We start from the raw sequence: 18,445 nt of genomic DNA on the forward strand, positions 1-18,445 counted from the left end.
CTCCCCCCCATCTGCCTCATCCCCCCTCTCTCTGGCCACAGAAAACAAGCAAGAATTTCCTCCTGCAGGGCTTTGCGCTGGCCCTGTGGCTGCCAGAACTGGCCCTTCTACTTTCTCCCATCAACCTGTTGTCCACTTCCCGCTCTGGCTCTTCAGCCCCACCCCAAAGAGGGAAGACACTCCTGCCCTGCTCCCCTCCCCCATCCCTTGTTTCTTCAGCCCTGTCACCTCCTGACCCAGCGCTGTCCTCTGCGGGTTGGTTTTCCAATTTCCCCACCAGGGCCTGGGCTTCACCTGCTTTATTCTTCACCATCTCCTGGCACCTGCAGCAGAGCACAAGAACATGGATATGGGGGGTGGGCGGCGTACTCCTCCTGCTCTCACTTCCTCACTCTGATCACACCCTCCTCGGTGTGGCCTTGGATGCTATGATCTTAAATGCAGTGCTCTCCAGGGGCCAGGCCAGCCAGCAGGTTCTCCCTCCACGCAGTCACAGGCCTTTGCCTCCTCCACAGCGTGCTGCACAGCCTGCTCTATGTACCTTGTGCTGTCGGCAGTTCTCTGAATTGCTCCCTAACCTTCCCATTAGCACTTATTGTACAAACCCGGTTAGGGTGCCCCTGCAGACCTTCCCTTTCAGACTATTTCCAGTCTCAGCTCTAACCGGAGAGGGAAGGCTGAGTCCTGTTAAGATTTTCAGAAGGGGGCCTCCCTGGTGGTGCAGGGGTTAAGACACAACCTATGACACTTATCTGCAGCCACTACAGCATGAGTTTGATCCCAGGCCAGGGAGCTACCCACATGGCGCAGCAGACCTCTCCTGACTCCCCGCTGCTCCCCTCAGCAGTGTGTTTCAGTCAGCCTGTCCTGCTCCCCACTCTGTCTCTGGTGAATCCTTCCACCCTCCCAAGCCTCTGGCCTGTACCCCAGCTGTTACATCAATAAAAAATATGTTCAGGGCCTCCCCGGTGGCGCAGCGGTTGAGCGCTGGGTTGCAAAGCTGCCCGCAGCCTCTGCAGCCGGTTCAATCCCCGGCTGCTCCCCGGCCACCGGAGGAGGGTCCCACATGGCTCGCAGACCTCTCCTGCCGCCCACTGCTCCCCTCAGCAGTGTCCTTCGGTCCTTCTGCCTGCTCTGCTCCCCGCTCTGGCTCTGGTGAATTCTCTCACCCTCCCGCGCTTCTGACTGCACCCAGTGCTTGTATGTATGTATGTATAAATCAATCAATCAATAAATCTTAAAAAAAAAATATTTTCAGAATGAAGGTGATTCAGCCATCCATGAGCACCAGAGAACCACTCACCTGCAGCAGATGTGGACGGAGTCCCTAGTGTGCACCCACACACCCCACAGGCACGAACCACAAGCCCCCCCTGTCAGCAGGGACCCTACACACAGCTCCAGGCCCACCCACTCTGGCACCAAGTCCTCCTTCACCTCCAGTTACCACCAGATCAAGTAGAAGGTCCTGGCATGGCATCCCAGTCCTGCCCCGCCTCCCTTCCCAACTCTTCCTCCTCCACCAAGTGCCCCCTGCCTCCACCCCCAACTACTCCTGCTCTGGGGCTTTACAAACCCATGTCACCCTTCCTTCCCTGGCACCAAGACGCCACTGGATACTCCCTCATCTGTGAAATCTCCCCCAGCTCCCCAGGCCTGGCATCCCCATGCGGCTCAGTGCCCAGGCTGACCTGTCCTAGGTGAGTGCCCCGCGGCAGTGGTATGCTGGTAATGTTTAACCGACTCTCTGGGGAGGGCACCCCGGCTGGCACACTCTCAGCATGGAGGGACTTCCTGCCCCCCCCCCCCCCCGGGCTCATCCAGAGCCACCAGGGCTTATCCAGCGCCACCAGCAGCATCACTGACGGTGGAATGGGCGAGACACTCAGTGGGGCTATTTCCACCACACGGACACGTAATTAGCCACACACAGGGAGACCAGGCTGGCATTTCTTGAATATAACTGGCTTAGTCCTAAGTGTGTGGCGTTTAATCTCCAGAATAGCTAACCAGCTCAGGGGTTGAAGTCTCCCCCAAATCCATAGACGGAACATCCATCCTCCCTCACTTCAAAATGACTTATTTGAAGACAGAATTTCAAGTAGGTGATTCTGACTGAGGTCCCGTGGGTGGGCCTAACCCCAGGGGACTAGTGTCCTTCTAAGGGAAGATTAAGAAACACCAGTTCTTATATGCATAAATTAAAAAAAAAAAAAGATACATAGGGTCTAACACATTTCAAGCAGATTAGGAAGCTGAGTGAGCAGAGGTGAAATCTCACAGGCCAGGGTCGGTAGGAGTCCCAGTCTGCTTCCAACCCCCACCTGCAGCCACAACGCAACAAGGCCATATTTGTTTTTTGGCCCCCCCCCAAAGATTTATTTATTTATACATGCACTGGGTACAGTCAGAATTCACCAGAGCCAGAGCGGGGAGCAGAGCAGGCAGAAGGACCGAAGTACACTGCTGAGGGGAGCAGCGGGCGGCAGGAGAGGTCTGCGCGCCATGTGGGACCCTCCTCCAGTGGCCGGGGAGCAGCCGGGGCAGAGGCCGCGGGCAGCTTCGCAACCCAGCGCTCAACTGCTGCGCCACCGGGGAGGCCCAAGGCCATATCTGTTTTGCGCTATGTGGTGTAAGGCCACATAATCTGGACTTACCTCAGGTTAACAATCTTTTAAAACACGTTTCATATGACATAAATTTGAAAAATGGACATATCTGTAGTTTTTTTTTTAATATTTATTTATGCATGCAAGAGCTGGGGTAAAGGCGGGGGAGGGGGGGTGAGAAAACTCACCAGAGTGTGGGGAGCAGAGGGCAAGTCAGGAAAGGTCTGCTGCACCATGTGGGTAGCTCCCTGGCTGGGGATTGAACTTGTGCTACAGTGACTGCAGACAGCTTCATAGGTTGTGTCTTAATACCCTGTGCCACCAGGGAGGTTCCTTTTTTAAATATTTTTACCGAGGTAATGTTGGTTTACATCACTACGTATTTTTTTTAAAAAAGATTTATTCATAGAGGAACAGGGTACAGGCCATAGCCGCGGGAGGGTGAGAGGATTCACTGGAGACACAATGGGGAACAGAACAGGCAGAGTAACGAAATACATTGAGAGGACCAGCGGGCGTGAAAGAAGAGGTCTGCCACGCCATGTGGGGCCCTCGCCGCTGGCCGGGATCGAGCAAACCGGCGCTGCAGAGCTTGGGGACAGCTTTAGAGCGTGGTGCTCAACCGCCTGTGCCACGAGGGAAGGCCCTATTTTTTTTAAAAATATTTTTATATTTTTTGTTTTAAATAGACTGCTGAAGGGAACAGCAGGCGAGACAGAGTTCTGCCGCACCATGTGGGTATCTCCCATGCGGCGCTCAATCCGCTGCACCAAAAGCAAGGCCCTGTACAGTTTCTTTAGGCGTCAGAAGTCAGCATCAAGGGTGAATGAGTTCTCTGTGGAACTTGACATCACTCCCATCCTTTGATACTCGCCTACCCTCTTTTCGAAGAAGTTGGTTTTTCCTTCCAGTGAAATATTCTCCATAAAGTCAAATGGATTTTCTACTCTGAAAATCTGAAAAGGTTCACAGGAAAATATAAATACGGAACACCAGTCTCAAAAGAAACCGAGGGACACAAACAACACTTTACCTTGCTAAAGCCCAGCTCCAGCATCAGTCTGTCGGCCACGAACTCAATGTACTTCTTCATTAAATCGCAGTTCATGCCAATGAGGTTCACGGGCAGGGCCTGGGTGAGGAACTCCTAGGGCCAGAGCACGGTCTCTGGGTGAGACTGCGTGCCCAAGTTCCCTTCTGCCCCCTCCCCGCCAGCACGAGACTCCCGTGCCACCCACCTGCTCTATCCTCACAGCGTCGGTAATTATTTCTTCCACCCTACGCTCCGAAGGCTTGTGCAGCAGATGTTTGAACATCAGGCAGGCAAAGTCACAATGTAAGCCCTGGAGAAAGACGTTTTAAGGTCACTAATGAAACGGCAAGGCCCCGGTCCTAGAGGTGGGAGGGGATGGCCTTTTTCTGCACTCTGCCGTCTGTCTGGCTCGGCCACAACCGTGCCATGCCAGGTCATCAGGCGGGCTCAGGGCCATCTAAGGCCTTCGATGCAGCCACCTGGTCCACACAGCAGGCCCGGCCTGTGCTGTGTGGTGTCAAAGGATGAGGCAGGGAGCTCTGAACTGGCCACTGTTCCCAGCAGGAAAAGCAAAATTCAGTAACTAGGCTAGTGAAGTTTTTAGGATTACATCCTCAAGCCCAGGGAATCAGTAGTGCGATTTCAAGTAGCTTAGTGCTGAGAGCAGTCCTGATGGCCCCGTACAAGAAAGAACATCTTCCTAATGAGGGGAGCTCAACTGCGCTTGATCTGCCCTCTGGGCTGCAAACGGGGAGGAAGGAGGGAGTCGTGCTCTCTTCCTTTCAATGTAACTTAAGCTAAAACATCAGGGCACCCCAGGGACCTTCACCTTCCTTTGTGTGGTATAATGTGAGTGCATTAAAGACGTACACAGATGGATTCGCACTCCACCAGGTGCTACAACTCCTTTGAAGTACAGAAGATCACACAGAATACCAAGTCAAAGCACAACACCCATGGGGCCTCCCTGGTGGCACGAGGGGTTAAGCGTCAGCACTGTAAAGCTATCGCCAGCCACTGTAGCATGAGTTCGATCCTCGACCAGGGAGCTACCCACAGGGCGCAGTGGACCTCTCCTGTCTCCCTGATGCTCCCCTCAGCAGTGGATTTCAGTAGATCTGCCTATTCTCCTCACTCCATCTCTAGTGAATCCTTTCACCCATCGCATCTCTGGCCTGTACCCCAGCTCTGGAATGCATAAATAAATTTAAAAAAAAAAAAAGGCACAACACCCATGACCACTAAGGGCAATCCATAGGTACAGATGTGTAACACTGAGAATAAAGTAATTCTAGCAACCCATGTCAAGTATTTTCACTCTGCCACATATGGAATTCACACGGAGACCCAGTATCTCGGGTTTCTTCCAGTGAATACAAGCGTGTAGGGTGTTCGGGGTGCAGAGTAACCTGTTCTTTGAGCGACTCACCTCATCTCTGCTAATAAGTTCATTGGAAAATGTGAGGCCAGGCATCAACCCTCGTTTCTTGAGCCAGAAAATCGCCGCAAAAGAACCAGAGAAGAAGATTCCTTCCACTGCCGCGAAGGCCACAACCCGTTCTCCTAGTTAACAGACACCAAAATATCTCCGGTAACTCCATATTCCGACAAGAGCCGGCAAGCCAGCGGCATCATTTAGAACATGAAGCTTGGGTGTAAGCAGAGCCAAGTCTCCTCACCGTAGGTGGCCTCCTTGTCCCCAATCCAACGCAAGGCCCAGTCCGCCTTCTTCTTCACACATGGCATCGTCTCAATGGCGTTGAAGAGGTGCTCCCTGGCAGGCAGAGGGCGCAGCAGTTACGTTCAGGACTGTCTAAAGAGCTCTGGGACCCAGGCCAAACTGGGACTCAAATGGAAAAGCTTTTTACTGGTTTGCTTTCCCGCCAGTGTTTTTCAAAATCTTAACCTTGACACAAATCTAGATACAGTCCTGCCCCATTAACTAAGGGGAAAAACTTGAGAGGTACAGAGTCACTGGGAGATTTGTCCTTGAGCCGAGGTCAGTTATCTACACAAGCCTCCAGGATCCACGCCTAGGCTCTACGCGGGGGCCGCTGTATTGGGGCTTGTCCCAGACCTAAGAATCTTATGTGGTTCATGAAAGTAGCAGGGACTTGTCACTTTCCCATCCTGTCCAGTCAACCTTTATAATGTAAAACAAGCCCTAAGCGACCTTTATTCCTCCTCTATCATCCTCTACTACTAAATAGTAATGTCAGTTCCATCAAACACCCTCTGCCAATGAATCTCACGTTCAGCTGCCACTACAGTGCAGTTCCTCCCACTCAGGCTCGAGGCCTCAAGCTCCTTGAGGCAGGTTACACCCTGGGTGCACTCTCTGCCCTGCCCCGGCCTCAGGAGTAATAGTCAGTCCAAGGTTTGAATTTCTCATGCACAGCCTCCAGAGACATTTATTCAAAAGGCTTTACTGGATAGTCAACCATATACACTTCACCTCTCAGAAATGGCAGACCCTCACCACTGTTTCCAGGTGAGTGGCCAGGATGAATTGGGCCTCTTCCTCCAGGCAGACATGGCCCTGGAAAGCCTGTATGTATTCCAAACTAGAAATAAAGTGACAGCTCGGGAGTCCTAAACACGCTGGCACACCCAACACTCACCTTTGTTCGGAATCTTTAATGTAAGTGTCAATGAGGAGACTGTACATTTCAGAATGTATGTTTTCCATGGCAATCTGGAAGCCATAGAAACAGCGGGCTTCAGTAATCTGAACTTCTTGGCTAAAGCGCTCCACCTAATGGAAAAAACAAAGTTCAACCTGAGTAAAATCACCACAGCAGGGCCTCCCTGGTGGTGCAAGGGGTCAAGCATAGCACTATGAAGCTACCCACAGCCTCTGCAGCAGTTCGACCCCTGGCCAGCTAGGGAGCTACCCACAAGGAGCAGCAGTCCTCTCCTGGTTCCCTGCTACTCCCCTCAGCAGTGGATTTCAATAGATCTGCTTGTTCCGCTCCCCACTCTGTCTCTGGTGAATCCTCTCACTGCCCCCTGCCCCCACCTCTGGCCTGTCTCCTGGTTCTTGTATGCATAAATAAATCCTAAAAAAAAAAAAAAAAAAAAAAATCACCACAGCAGCTGCTGGTGGTTACTATTGCTTCACTCCTTTTGGCCTTTCCTCAGGTTCAAGTCGGCACTGCTCTGGGGTAAAGCTGGACATGTCCTCTCATGCACCAGCTTACAGGTCAGGACACCGCGGCCCCCTATTTCATAGACTTTCTGCGAACATGTGATTACTGATGCTTCCTTTCCTAATCCATTACAAAGACCCACTATAAAAACAGAATCCTGAAATGAATGGAAGCAGAATTTTTGGGGGGTACCTACCAAGTTTTCATTGACAATGCCATCACTGGCTGCAAAGAACGCCAGCACGTGGGATATAAAATGCCTCTCGCTGGGCTTCAGCGTTTCCCAGTGCTGAATGTCCTTGGAAAGGTCCACCTGGGGTCAGACATTCACAGGGGAGTCAGGCAGGCAGGACATCCCCACACCCCCAGGAGAATGAAAGGGGGAGACAACAACGCATTTCCGACGTCAGGGTCACAGCCCCGCGGGGCTGGGGGCGCCGGGCGCGCGGGTTACCTCCTCGGCCGTCCAGAAGGAGGCCTCCGCCTTCTTGTACATCTGCCAGATGTCGTGGTACTGGATGGGGAAGACGACGAACCTGCGCGGGTTTTCCTTCAGGAGCGGCTCCGTCTCGCGGCTGGGCGCCGGCGCTTGGTCTGCTGCCGGCGGGGAGGGGAAGAGCGCGGCGGCTGAGCGCCGGGGGGCGCCGGGGACCGGCGGGGGCGCCGGGGACCGGCCGGGAGGGGGCTGCGCGCGCGCGGGGACGCCTCAAAACCCCGAGAATGGCCGGCGGGGCCTTCATTCCCGCGGGTGCCGCGGGCGGCAGGAGGCTGCGGGAGGCTGGGCTGAGGGTCCGGCCCGGCCGCCCGGGCCCCGAGGGCTTGCTCGGCGGCCTGTCCACGCTCCGAGCCCCGGCCGGGGGCGACCCGGCGGCGCGGCGCCCCTCGGCGGAGAAGGTCGGCCGCTCTGCCCGTCCCGCCCCCTCGGTCTCCGTGAGCGCCGCGGCGACACCCAGGGCTGCACAAAGGGCGCGCGCGGGGGGGGCCGGGGCGGGGGCCGCGCGGTGGCGGGAAAGCGCGGGGGCGGGGCGGGCAGCCCGACGCCGGGCCCAGCGCCCCGCCGGCTCCCACCTGCTCCGCGGGCTCCGGGAAGATCCTCCTCGCGGTCTTGCTGGCGAGGATGCGGGTCGCGCCGACGGCCGGGGGCTGCGGGGAGACGGGCGTGAGGGGCCGGGCCGCCGCCAGGACCCCGGGCGCCCCCCGGCCCCGGCGCGGGCCTCACCGTGTTCTCCTTGTCGGCCGGGCCGAGCCCCTTCCGCGGCGAGCCCTTCGGCTGCGGGCGCCGGGCCGGGGCGCGAGGGGCGTGCGCGTCAGCGCGGCGGCCGCGGACGACATGGCGGCGGCGGCTGAGGAGAGGCGGCGGGCGGCGGGAGGCGAAGGCGCTCGGCGCGGCGCGGCTCCCTATTTAAGGCCCGCGCGCTTTTGGGCCGAGCAGCGTCAAGCGCGTCTCCCCATTGGCTGCGCCGCGCCGACGCGCGATGCGAAACCGGGGCGTCGGCGCCGCGCCCCCCGCCCCTCGCGGCCCGCGCTGTGGGGCCGGGAGGGGCCGTCCCCGCCCCTCTGCCCGCGCCCCCTCTGCCCGCGCCCCCCGGCCCGCGCCCCCCGCCCGCGCCCCCCGCCGGGACCGCAGCCTCGCGGGCTTTGGCGCGCGGGCCGCTTGAGGGTGAATGAGTCGGGACCCCGCCCTCGGGGCCCTGCACCCCGCCAGCCCGCGGGGCGCCCCTCCTTGTTCTGGGGGCAGGTCGGCGCCCCTGCCTGGCGCCGCACGCGAAGCTCCTGGGGCGGCCTGCGGTACGCGGCGTGGGGGGCGGGGCCCCGGCAGCGGGCAGATGTGGGGGAGGGCCCGGCGGCCGCGCGCACCCCGGTCCTTAGGGCCCTGGGCCGGGCCCCCGCAGCGCCCGCGCGGACCCGCTGCCCGCCTCGGGGAGACGCCTCTGCCCCCCGAGCGGGACGGGTCACGGAGGACACAGCCCGTGGGGCCCGCTCTGATGAAAATGACAGGCCGAGGCCCTTTGCCGCGCGCAGCCCCTGAACCTCCCAGGGACAAGTGGGGCCCCGCAGCGGCCTCCGCGTCAACAGAGCTTTAAAGATTGTAAACTTGGGGCCTCCCGGGTGGCGGCGGGTTGAGCGCAGCGCCGTGAAGCCGTCCGCAGCCCCCGCAGCGCGGGTTCGATTCCCGGCCGGCCAGGGAGCGACCCACACGGCGCGGCAGCCCCCGCCTGACTCCCTGCTGCTCCCCCGGCAGTGGGTTTCGTCAGCCTGCGGGCTCTGCTGCCCGCTCTGGCCCTGGGGCGTCCTCTCACCTCCCGCGCCTCTCACCGGTACCCCAGCTCTGGTATAAAATACATCTTTTTTTTTTTTTTTTAAGATTTATTTATTTATTTATACAAGCACTGGGGACAGTCAGAAGCGCGGGAGGGCGAGAGAATTCACCAGAGCCAGAGCGGGGAGCAGAGCAGGCAGAAGGACCGAAGGACACTGCTGAGGGGAGCAGCGGGCGGCAGGAGGGGTCTGCGCGCCATGTGGGACCCTCCTCTGGTGGCCGGGAGCAGCCGGGGATCGAACCAGCGCTGCAGAGGCTGCGGGCAGCTTCGCAACCCAGCGCTCAACCGCTGCGCCACCAGGGAGGCCCTAAAATACATCTTTTTTAAAAAAAAAAAAAATTGTAAACTTGGGCCGGAATCCCTGAGAAAAAGCTCAGAAAATGGCCGCAGGCCTGGGCGTTCACTTGATACTTCGGGGCTATAGCCCGAGGGGAGGCTGGGAAGCTTGGGGTGCGGACGGGACGTGCTTTGGGGAACAGTCCGCTTTTGCTTGGCGTTTCCCCTCAGGCGCGGGCGGCTGCGGGCGGGGCGCCGGGTCGCGAGCGGGCGGCCGCCTCTGGAGAAGCGCTGGTTCTCGGCCCGGGCTCGGCGCAGCCCCGCAGCAGGGCGGACAAACCCGGCCGCGCGCCGCGGGGCGGGCGGGGTGACGGTTCGCGGTCGGCGGAGCCGGCCCCGCCCCCCGGCCCCCGCCCCCCCGCGCCCCCTGCGCGGCCCCCGGCGGCTTCCCTGGGAGTCGCGCGCTCCGCGGCCGCCGGAGCAGCACCTCCGCGGGTCACCGGGCGCCCCGCAGCGCCCCGCCGCCGCGGGAACACCCCCCCCCCGCCCGGGCCGCGCAAGGCGGCGGCAAACGGCTGCCCGGCTCTCCGGGGCGGCCGCCGGGACGGGCTGCGGCCCCGGCACCCCCGCCGCCCCCGGCCGGGCCGCCGGTCACCGAGGGGGGCCGCCGCCCCCGCGCCCGCGCTGGAGCCCCCGCGGCCCCCGGCGCCGGAAGCGGGGCGGATCGGCCCCCAGACCCGCGCCGGGGCCGCCCAGGGGCGCCCGCGGAGGCCGGCGGCGGGACGGCGGGCCCGGCCCAGGGCCGTGCTCGGGCGCCCGCCCTGCGGAGGGGCTGGCGGGGCCCGGGGCTCCCCCGAGGCCACACCCCCCGAGCCGCCCGGTTTCCCCGAGTGTTTCCGACACACAGAAAAGGAAAGAACTCCGCGGGGCCGGCCGCCTGTGGGTCTCCGCTCCCTGTGTTTGCCTTGCCTGCTCCAGGGGGGCCGAGGCTCCTGGTTTCTCTGGAAAGCGGGCTGCCCGCGCCCGCGGCCTAAGCCCCTTCAGTAGCCCCGAAGATCAGCCCCTCCCAACCAGCGGCCGCGTTCACCCCGAAGGGAAGGCCCGGGCAGCTCAGGGGAGCGCGGTCACGGGCTCCCAGGGGACTCACGCGTGTCTCCCGCAGTGCCCGTCTCTGCTCCAGGCGGGGCTTTTTGACCTAAGATGGTGGCCTTGGTTACCTCTTCATGAGCTCCGACCCCGCTTCCCCACACATCCCAGGGTGACTTTTTTTAAAAACATATATCATTGGTATATGTCATTACAAATTTTTTTTTAAGATTTATTTATTTATGCATACAAGAAGTGGGGGGCAGGCCAGAGGTGCAGGGGGTGAGAGGATCCACCAGAGGCAGAGTGGGGAGCAGAACAGGTGGATCCACTGAAATGCACTGCTGAGGGGAGCAGCGGGGAGACAGGAGAGGTCTGCTGCGCCCTGTGGGTAGCTCCCTGGCTGGGGATCGAAATCGTGCTGCAGAGGCTGCGGACAGCTTCATAGTACGGATTGCTTCATGGGCCGGTGCTTAACCCCTTGCGCCACCAGGGACACCCCCCAGGTTGACGTTTTAAAAGTTCAAGCCAGTTTCTTTGTAGAACGTCCCACTTCTACATGTTGCACAACTTCCCCATTCTGCACTTGCCTGGTTGTGCCCCCCTCGTGTCATTTGACTCCTTTTTCTACCCCGTGTTTATAGTGAGCTGGGAGCGAAATTGAAAGACTATTAGATTTCATTTCTTTTTTTGTGGTAAAATAGACATAAGCTAAAGTTGACGATTTGAACCCTTCCGAGGCATTAAGTCCACTCACATGGTGTGCAGCCATCTGCACCATCCACCTCAGGGGAGCTCGCATCACCCCTGCTGAAACCCACCACACTGGTCAATGTTAGCCCCCCCACCCCCCCCAGCAGAGAGCCGCCCATCTGCTTCCTGCCTCTGAACTTCCGGGCTCTGGCACCTCCTGTGAGCTGAGTCTTGAATCCTTTCGTGTTTCACATATTCCACTTGACAGTGTTTCCTGAGCCACTCATGCTGGGGCATGGGGTGGACGTTGGTCCTTCCTCTGAAAGCAGGAGTCCTAGCCACTGGCAACGTAGCGCAGTCCGTGGAGAGTTCCTTCCTGCAGCCTCTCCCCTGCCCTCCTTGGACTTCTGTTTCCAACCTCTAGGAAGCAAGGTCAACCCTCAAAACTGGGGGCTACACCAGGTGTGACTCCAGGCACCTCCCTCTTCTTTCTGAAGTGGACACTCCCCTTTTAAACCTTCAGGAGTCCTCTGCTGGGAAACATGCATCCCCCCAGAACCCCCAGGAGAGTGGAAGATGGAGCACCTCCCTGTCCAGGGTAGAACTGCACAGACCAGGTGGGTGGAGGGTGGGACTGGTTCAGCCTCCCTCTGCCCATGAACCACAGCACAGGCACCACCCCCACTCCCACCCCACCCCTAAAACCTGCCAGCAGTGGGGGTGGGGGGCCTCACTCTCCACACACCTCCCCCTTGAGCTCTCCCCTCCCCCTTAGCTTACCCTAGCACCCCCTCCTCCCAGGGCCTTTCCTGGCAGCCAGCTCTAGTCTTCCTGCTTTCAGGTCAGGCCCGCCATATCCCCCAAAGCTGTGTCTGAGGAAGATTTCCCGTGGGTTGGCTTAAAAGAGAAAAATAAATAAGAATGTAAGGTCATGATTTTTCAGGCCAGGGGATAATTTTTTACTCGCTTCCTTCCCTGGACAAGGAGTGTGTGGTGGGAGGGCCGTCGGCTTGACTGATACTCTGATCTGGTAGGCAGGGAGCAACTTCGCAAGCAGGATTCAAATCCTATCATCAGTGAGCCAGGCGGGCTGGGAGGAGCAGGGAAGGGCAAAGTCAGCCTGAGCAGAGAGAGAAAACCCCCGGGCCTGGGATTACCACCCCCACGTTTTAGCTAAATAATAACTTTAGGAGGAGAAGAAACAAAAACCAGGTAAATGGATCCTTCATGTACTCGATGACTCACTTCCTGGAAGCGAGATCAAGAGCGGGAGTGGGTGCCAGGGGCGCGGGCGCCAGGGGAGCGGGCACAAGACACCATGCCGGGTCGGGTCTGGACTCCAGCGTGATTCTCCTTTATGGGGTGGCCTGGGCAGGTCGTTGGCATTTCCGAGCCTGTTGCTTTCCTGAGAAAGCAGTGAGGACCATGTCACCCTCACAGGTTTTTGTCAGGTTAAATGGGCCGGATATTTCAAGCCCGGAGCAAAGCCCAGCCGCCCCCCGCCCCCGCGGCCAGTCTAGCCCACTCGTGTTTTTCTCACTCTCCTGCTGCAGTTCATGTCCAGCTTTCTGGTTGACCCGGGCCCCAGCGTCGCTGTTCCGGCTCTCTCGCCAGCGCAGGCCTGCTGGACGCTCCGCACAGGCAGAAAGGCCTCCCGCCCCACACAGCCGGCGTGGGAACTTAACTCATTAGGAAGAGGGGTCAGGCCGCGCGCCTCAGCGGTGCCCCATTCCTGCTGCAGTGGACGCTTCCGTCCCCCGCGGCTGCTGTGTGTGAAGCTGGTCTCATGCCCGCCTCCTCCCTGCAAGCCGGCTGCCCGAGGAGGTGCCTGGTCAGGGCGGCACCGAGATGCCTTCTCCACGCCCCGGGCCGCAGTGTGGGAGCCTCCTCCGTGCTCTGTGGCGCGCACTGGGCTGTGGGAGCCGCCTCGGTTACTGTGTGGTCAGGTGGGCCCGGTGTAGCGAGGTGGGCCCAGACTGGCCACGTCAAGGAGAGCGGAAGGAAGGCTGCCGTGGCATCATTACGCAGGTTAGAAACGACGAAGCTCCACTCCTTGCCCAGCAGGCAAGTTGGGCGGCTTGACTGGATAGAGGAGTGATGGGGCTGCCCGGGGAGAAACCAGGCCATTAAACCAATAATCCAGGTCACGAGTCAGGACATGCCAACGCCAGAGGCTCTAGCCAATCACTGATCCTGGGGATAAAGAGGAGTCTCGAGACCCTCTCTCGGTGCCCCCTGTATTTCAATAAATACACCTTTTCTGTTGTCCACTGTGTCTGGTGAATTCTTTCACTCCTGAACCTCTGACCTACACCCTGATTCTTGCCAGCAACAAAGGAGAAGCCTCTGGGGTAGTGGGTGGGGACCCGAGCTGAGGATCCCAAGTGTGCAGGGAAGCACCTCAGAGAACCCACAGAGACGGCCCTTGCCAACATGGGGCAAACATGGCCTTGCATTGGGCCGGGTTCAAGCACAGCCGTGGCCCAAAGAGCACAGGAGTGCGGGAGGAGCTGAGTTCCCAAGGCCCGCCTTGTCCGATTTAATAAGCATGACTTCCTTGAAATTCACCTCTGCATTATTCCAAGGGTAACAGCTTTTGTTTAAAACAACAACAAAAACTTGAGAATACTACAATACAGTTTTCGTATTGACAGTAAATTAATTATTGCCTGATTCAGACAGAGACAGAGCCATCAGGAGGGCAGCAGACCCTACATCTCCCACAGACCCCCGCTTTGCTTCCACCCACTTAAGTGAAAACTTTGTGCAACCGGACCCCACTTACGATGGTTCTGCTTACGTTTTCCACTGCCCGATGGTGTGAAAGCAAAACCACGGCCTGTGCTGCCCTGCAGAGGCTTCCCCAGTTTCAACACGCTGGCTTCCATTTCCCGTGGGCTTGTCAGGAAAGAACCCCATCATTAATTGAGGAAAATCTGCTACTAGCTTCTGTGTATCTCACCCAGAAGTGGCCAGGAAATAGTTCCACAGGGAGCCCCCAGGACAGGCAGATGGGGTTTTTGACTTGGGTGTCACCCACAACAACGCGGGTGCCAGCCCACGTTCCTGATTCTTCCGGGAGGATGGACACACCTGAAGCTTGGATCTCAATGAAGAATTTTCTGCGCAGAGGGACTTGGCCAGCTCCAGCCTCACCTGGACAGGCACCAAGTCTGGGATGGGCAGGACCAGGGCTGCAGCCAGAGGGGTGCGGGCTGGGCCCCTGGCTCTCCTATTGCTCAGGTAGCCCCTAAACTGATGTTCAACAGCCCTTTGCCCATCTTAAAACTGACCCTTAAACGTTTTCAGAAATGTATTTGCAGAGGCTGTAATTTCCACTAACTTGCAAATGTTAACATTTTTAAAGCATGTTTTTTAGCTTCCAAATTCCATGGACTCGGCACGGTCTGTGTCCTCTATAAAGTCGCGGTCTGTCTCCTCTAAGCTCCAGTTTTTGATGGTATTTGTAATCCAGATTGTTGTTTTCTTTTGAAATAGTTTTACTTTCTTCGGTGATCTCAAACCCCCCGGGGGAGGGTGCTCCTCAGGGAAGAGCCCACTGATTTGTCCTGGAGAGAAAGGACCCAGCCCAGCGGGAGAGGCCCTGCCCTGACCAGCACCCCTTGGCGGGGCTGGGATCAGGGGACCAGGGCCCAAGGCTGCTTCAGTTGTAAATGGGCACAAACCCAGAACCGACTTTGTAGGATTGTGGTGGGAATTAAATGGGTTAATACCTAAGAAGCATTTGGGAAAGTGCTGGAACCTCTGAAGCATTATTATTATTATTATTATAATTATTGATAGGTACATATTTTTTTTAAAGATTTATCTATTTATTTATGCATACAAGAGCTGGGGTACAGGCCAGAGGTGTGGGGGGTGAGAGGATTCACCAGAGACAGAGTGGGGAGCAGAACAGGCAGATGGACTAAAGTACACTGCTGAGGGGAGCAGCGGGCGAGTCAGGAGGGGTCTGCTGCGCCATGTGAGTAGCTCCCTGGAGGGGCCGGGGAATCAAACTGTGGACAGCTTCACAGTGCTGTGCTTAACCCCTTGCACCACCAGGGAGGCCCCAAGATTGCTGTTAGTTACTGTTATAATCTGGCTCACCAATCCCTTGCTACCAATGGGGCAGCTCCAATTTTTTCACTGCTATAAACAGTGCGTCAAAGTACATCTTTGCATGTCCTTATTAGTAGAATTACTGGGTCAAATGCTGTAAACATTTAAAACTTGGCTAGCTAGCAGTGTGTGGGAGTTCCCTATCTATATATCCTGGCCAGCAGTCTTTTATGGATGGAAATCAATATTTCCTTGTCTTAATCTAGATTTGTTTGATTATCAGTAGAGGTTGAATAATTTACTGCTTTCTCTCCACTTACTGTTTCATTTTGATTCATTTTGATTCACAGGAAGCTCGATGGGTGATGACGCCTTTTCTCTTACAGACGTTGTAATTATATTTTCTTCTTTTTTTATATTTAAAGAACAGGTTTATTAGGAAAAGGGACAGAAGAATAAAGGACACTTGCATAGACACAGGTGAGCAGTTAGAGCTGCCCCGAAGGAACAAGTTTGCTAAGAGAGGCCTGCATGGTTGCAGGTGGGCGGCATCGAGGAGCGCGGCCTTCACTGAGGGAGGTCAAGGAAGAGAAGTCCCAGCATGGTACAGGTCACGGGCAGGCAGGAAGCCTGCTGCCCTGCAGAAGGAAAGAGTGGATGAAAAGAAGCACCTGCATAGTCACAGGTGGGCAGACAGAGTGCTGCCTATTGTAATTATATTTTCCTGGTTTATCATTTATGTCTCTTCTTGTTTTTAAAATTAGAACTTTTTGGGCCTCCCTGGTGGCATAAGGGGTTAAGGCGCAACCTATGAAGCTATCCGCAGCCACTGCTACACAAGTACAATCCCTCGCCAGGGAGCTACCCACATGGCGCAGCAGACCTCTCCTGACTCACCCACTGCTCCCCTCAGCAGTGTACTTCAGTCAGTCTGCCTGTTCTGCTCCCCACTCTGTCTCTGGTGAATTCTCTCACCCCCACACCTCTGCCCTGCACCCCAGCTCTTGTATGCATAAACAAATAAATCTTTAAAAAAATAAATAAAATTAGAACTTTTTGTTTTGAAATCATGTCAGGCACATGAGGTTGCAAAATTAGTAGAGAGTTCCTGCATATATTTCACTCTGGTTCCCTTAATAGTTTACAAACCCTACTACACTGTCAAAATCAGGAAATTGGCAATGGGCAATATGATTAAGAAAATGCTGACTCTTACTTGGAGATTTCACTAGCTCTACCATGGATTCTTCCCAGGTTTGGGCTGTGACTAATAAAGGTGCTATGAACGCTCAGGTACCGCTCTTGTGTGAAGAAAGCATTTCTCTAGGACACCTGTGCAGGGGGGAGTTGCTTTGCAACATAGAACAACCTGGGAGGAAGGTAACCACTATCCCCAGCCGAGACATGAAGAAAGTGAGGCGAGGGGGTAGGTAACTCACCTGAAATCCTACAGGGGATACGAGATTTGACACTCTGTTGTCTCTTTCCTGAACTGCTGTTCACATCAAAACCAATCTGTTTATCCTTCCAGTGCTCTGTAGAAACAATAGAATTCTTTAGATTTTGCATTCATAATTATAATTGACAATCTTTGATGTTGATGATTACAAAAGTTTAATTAAAAGCTTCAAAAGAAAATGAACACAGGGGCCTCCCCAGTGGCGCAGCGGTTGAGCGCTGGGTTGCGAAGCTGCCCGCGGCCTCTGCGGCGCCGGCTCTGGTGAATTCTCTCACCCTCCCGCGCTTCTGACTGTACCCGGTGCTTGTATAAATAAATAAATAAATAAATAAATAAATAAATAAATAAATAAATAAATCTTTAAAAAAAAAAAAGAAAGAAAATGAGCACAGCCCCGAGTGAGAAGATGCAGAGGAGAGAGGGCACAATGATGCAAGATCCTGCTGTCCCCACCATTCCAATACTGCCCGACAGCTGCTGTCGAGCACGCTTGGCCAAGTCCCACAGGTGATCCTAGGTGGTGATCTCACCTTTGTCTTTTCTTCTGAGTAGTCTGAATTTTTGTTTTTGATTTCCACCTTCATCTGGAGAATGTAGAATGTCAAAATATGCTCACTGTCCCTGTAGTTTGTTTCAATATTGGACAGCTTTTTTTTTTTTTAGGAATTTATTTATTTATGCATACAAGAACTGGGGTGCAGGCCAGAGGTGTGGGGAGTTTAAAGGATTCACCAGAGACAGAGTGGGGAGCAGAACAGGCAGATCCACTGAAATGCACTGCTAAGGGGAGCAGCGGGGAGACAGGAGAGGTCTGTGCACCATGTGGGTAGCTCCCTGGCTGGGGATCGAACTCAGGCTGCAGTGGCTGGTGATAGCTTCATAGTGCTGACACTTAACCCTTGCACCACCAGGGAGGCACAATATTGGACAGTTTTTAATGTCCACTCTGGTTTTATTGCATGGTGATCAGAAAATGCGGCATGTGCCTTTTCCTTTTTTCTTCTTGTCACGGAAATATCTAAAATTCAGAGAGCAACATGGGCCTTGACCTTCTGAGGAGCTGCCCTGCTGCTTTCCACGGCGGCTGCACCACTTTAACACGCCACGCACAGGGCTCGGGTACGCCACATCCCACCTTGTCATTTCAGTTTTTAGATAATAACCATCGTGGTCTTGATATGCATGTCCAGTGTGAACTTGTATATGAGTATTTTAATAGGTAATAAGAATAGATAGATTTTAATAGATAATAAAAATGTAGAGTTTGGCACAAATCAAGACTGCTATCTGCTGCCTAAGCTGTAACTCTGTTGGGTGAAAACATTTTGGAAACACTTCGTAAGAAACATTCATTTGAGGGGCCTCCCCTGGTGGCACAGGCGGTTGAGCGCAGGGCTGTGAAGCTGACTGCATCCTTTGCAGCGTGGGTTCGATCCCAGCTGGCCAGCAAGGGTCCCACACTGCGCAGCAGACCTCTCCTGTCTCCCCGCTGCTCCCCTCAATAGTGCATGTCACTGGATCCGCCTGCCTGTTCCCCGCTCTGTCTCTGGTGAATCCTTTCACCCTCCCGCGCATCTGGCTTATACTCTGGTTCTTGTATGCATGAATAAATAGATCTTTAAAAAAAAAAAAAACAGATTCATTTGAGCGGGCACATGGAGCGCAGGGCCTTGCATGGCCGTTGGGGCTAGACACACCCAGGGGACCCCATTTGCCACATCCTGGCCCCATCAAGGCCCTTCAACTCCCTCTTCTGT

General features: G+C 56.0%; 1 protein-coding gene across 1 annotated transcript; it reads right to left on the minus strand.

Annotated features, from left to right (window-relative positions):
* Positions 1-2,710: 2,710 nt before the first annotated feature.
* On the minus strand, positions 2,711-14,055 carry RRM2 (ribonucleotide reductase regulatory subunit M2). The gene is made up of 11 exons (XM_037526908.2): positions 13,953-14,055; positions 8,011-8,189; positions 7,850-7,934; positions 7,246-7,379; positions 6,988-7,104; positions 6,264-6,397; positions 5,322-5,416; positions 5,072-5,205; positions 3,848-3,952; positions 3,643-3,756; positions 2,711-3,565 (listed from the first exon to the last, which is right to left on the minus strand). Exons 1-11 carry the CDS (start codon positions 14,053-14,055, stop codon positions 3,413-3,415), a joined length of 1,353 nt encoding a protein of 450 aa, XP_037382805.1. The 3' UTR covers positions 2,711-3,412.
* Between the last annotated feature and the right edge of the window lie 4,390 nt (positions 14,056-18,445).

Source organism: Talpa occidentalis, unplaced genomic scaffold (genome assembly GCF_014898055.3).
Source record: "Talpa occidentalis isolate TD23 unplaced genomic scaffold, MPIMG_talOcc4v2.1 talOcc4.5, whole genome shotgun sequence".
NCBI classification, from domain to species: domain Eukaryota; kingdom Metazoa; phylum Chordata; class Mammalia; order Eulipotyphla; family Talpidae; genus Talpa; species Talpa occidentalis.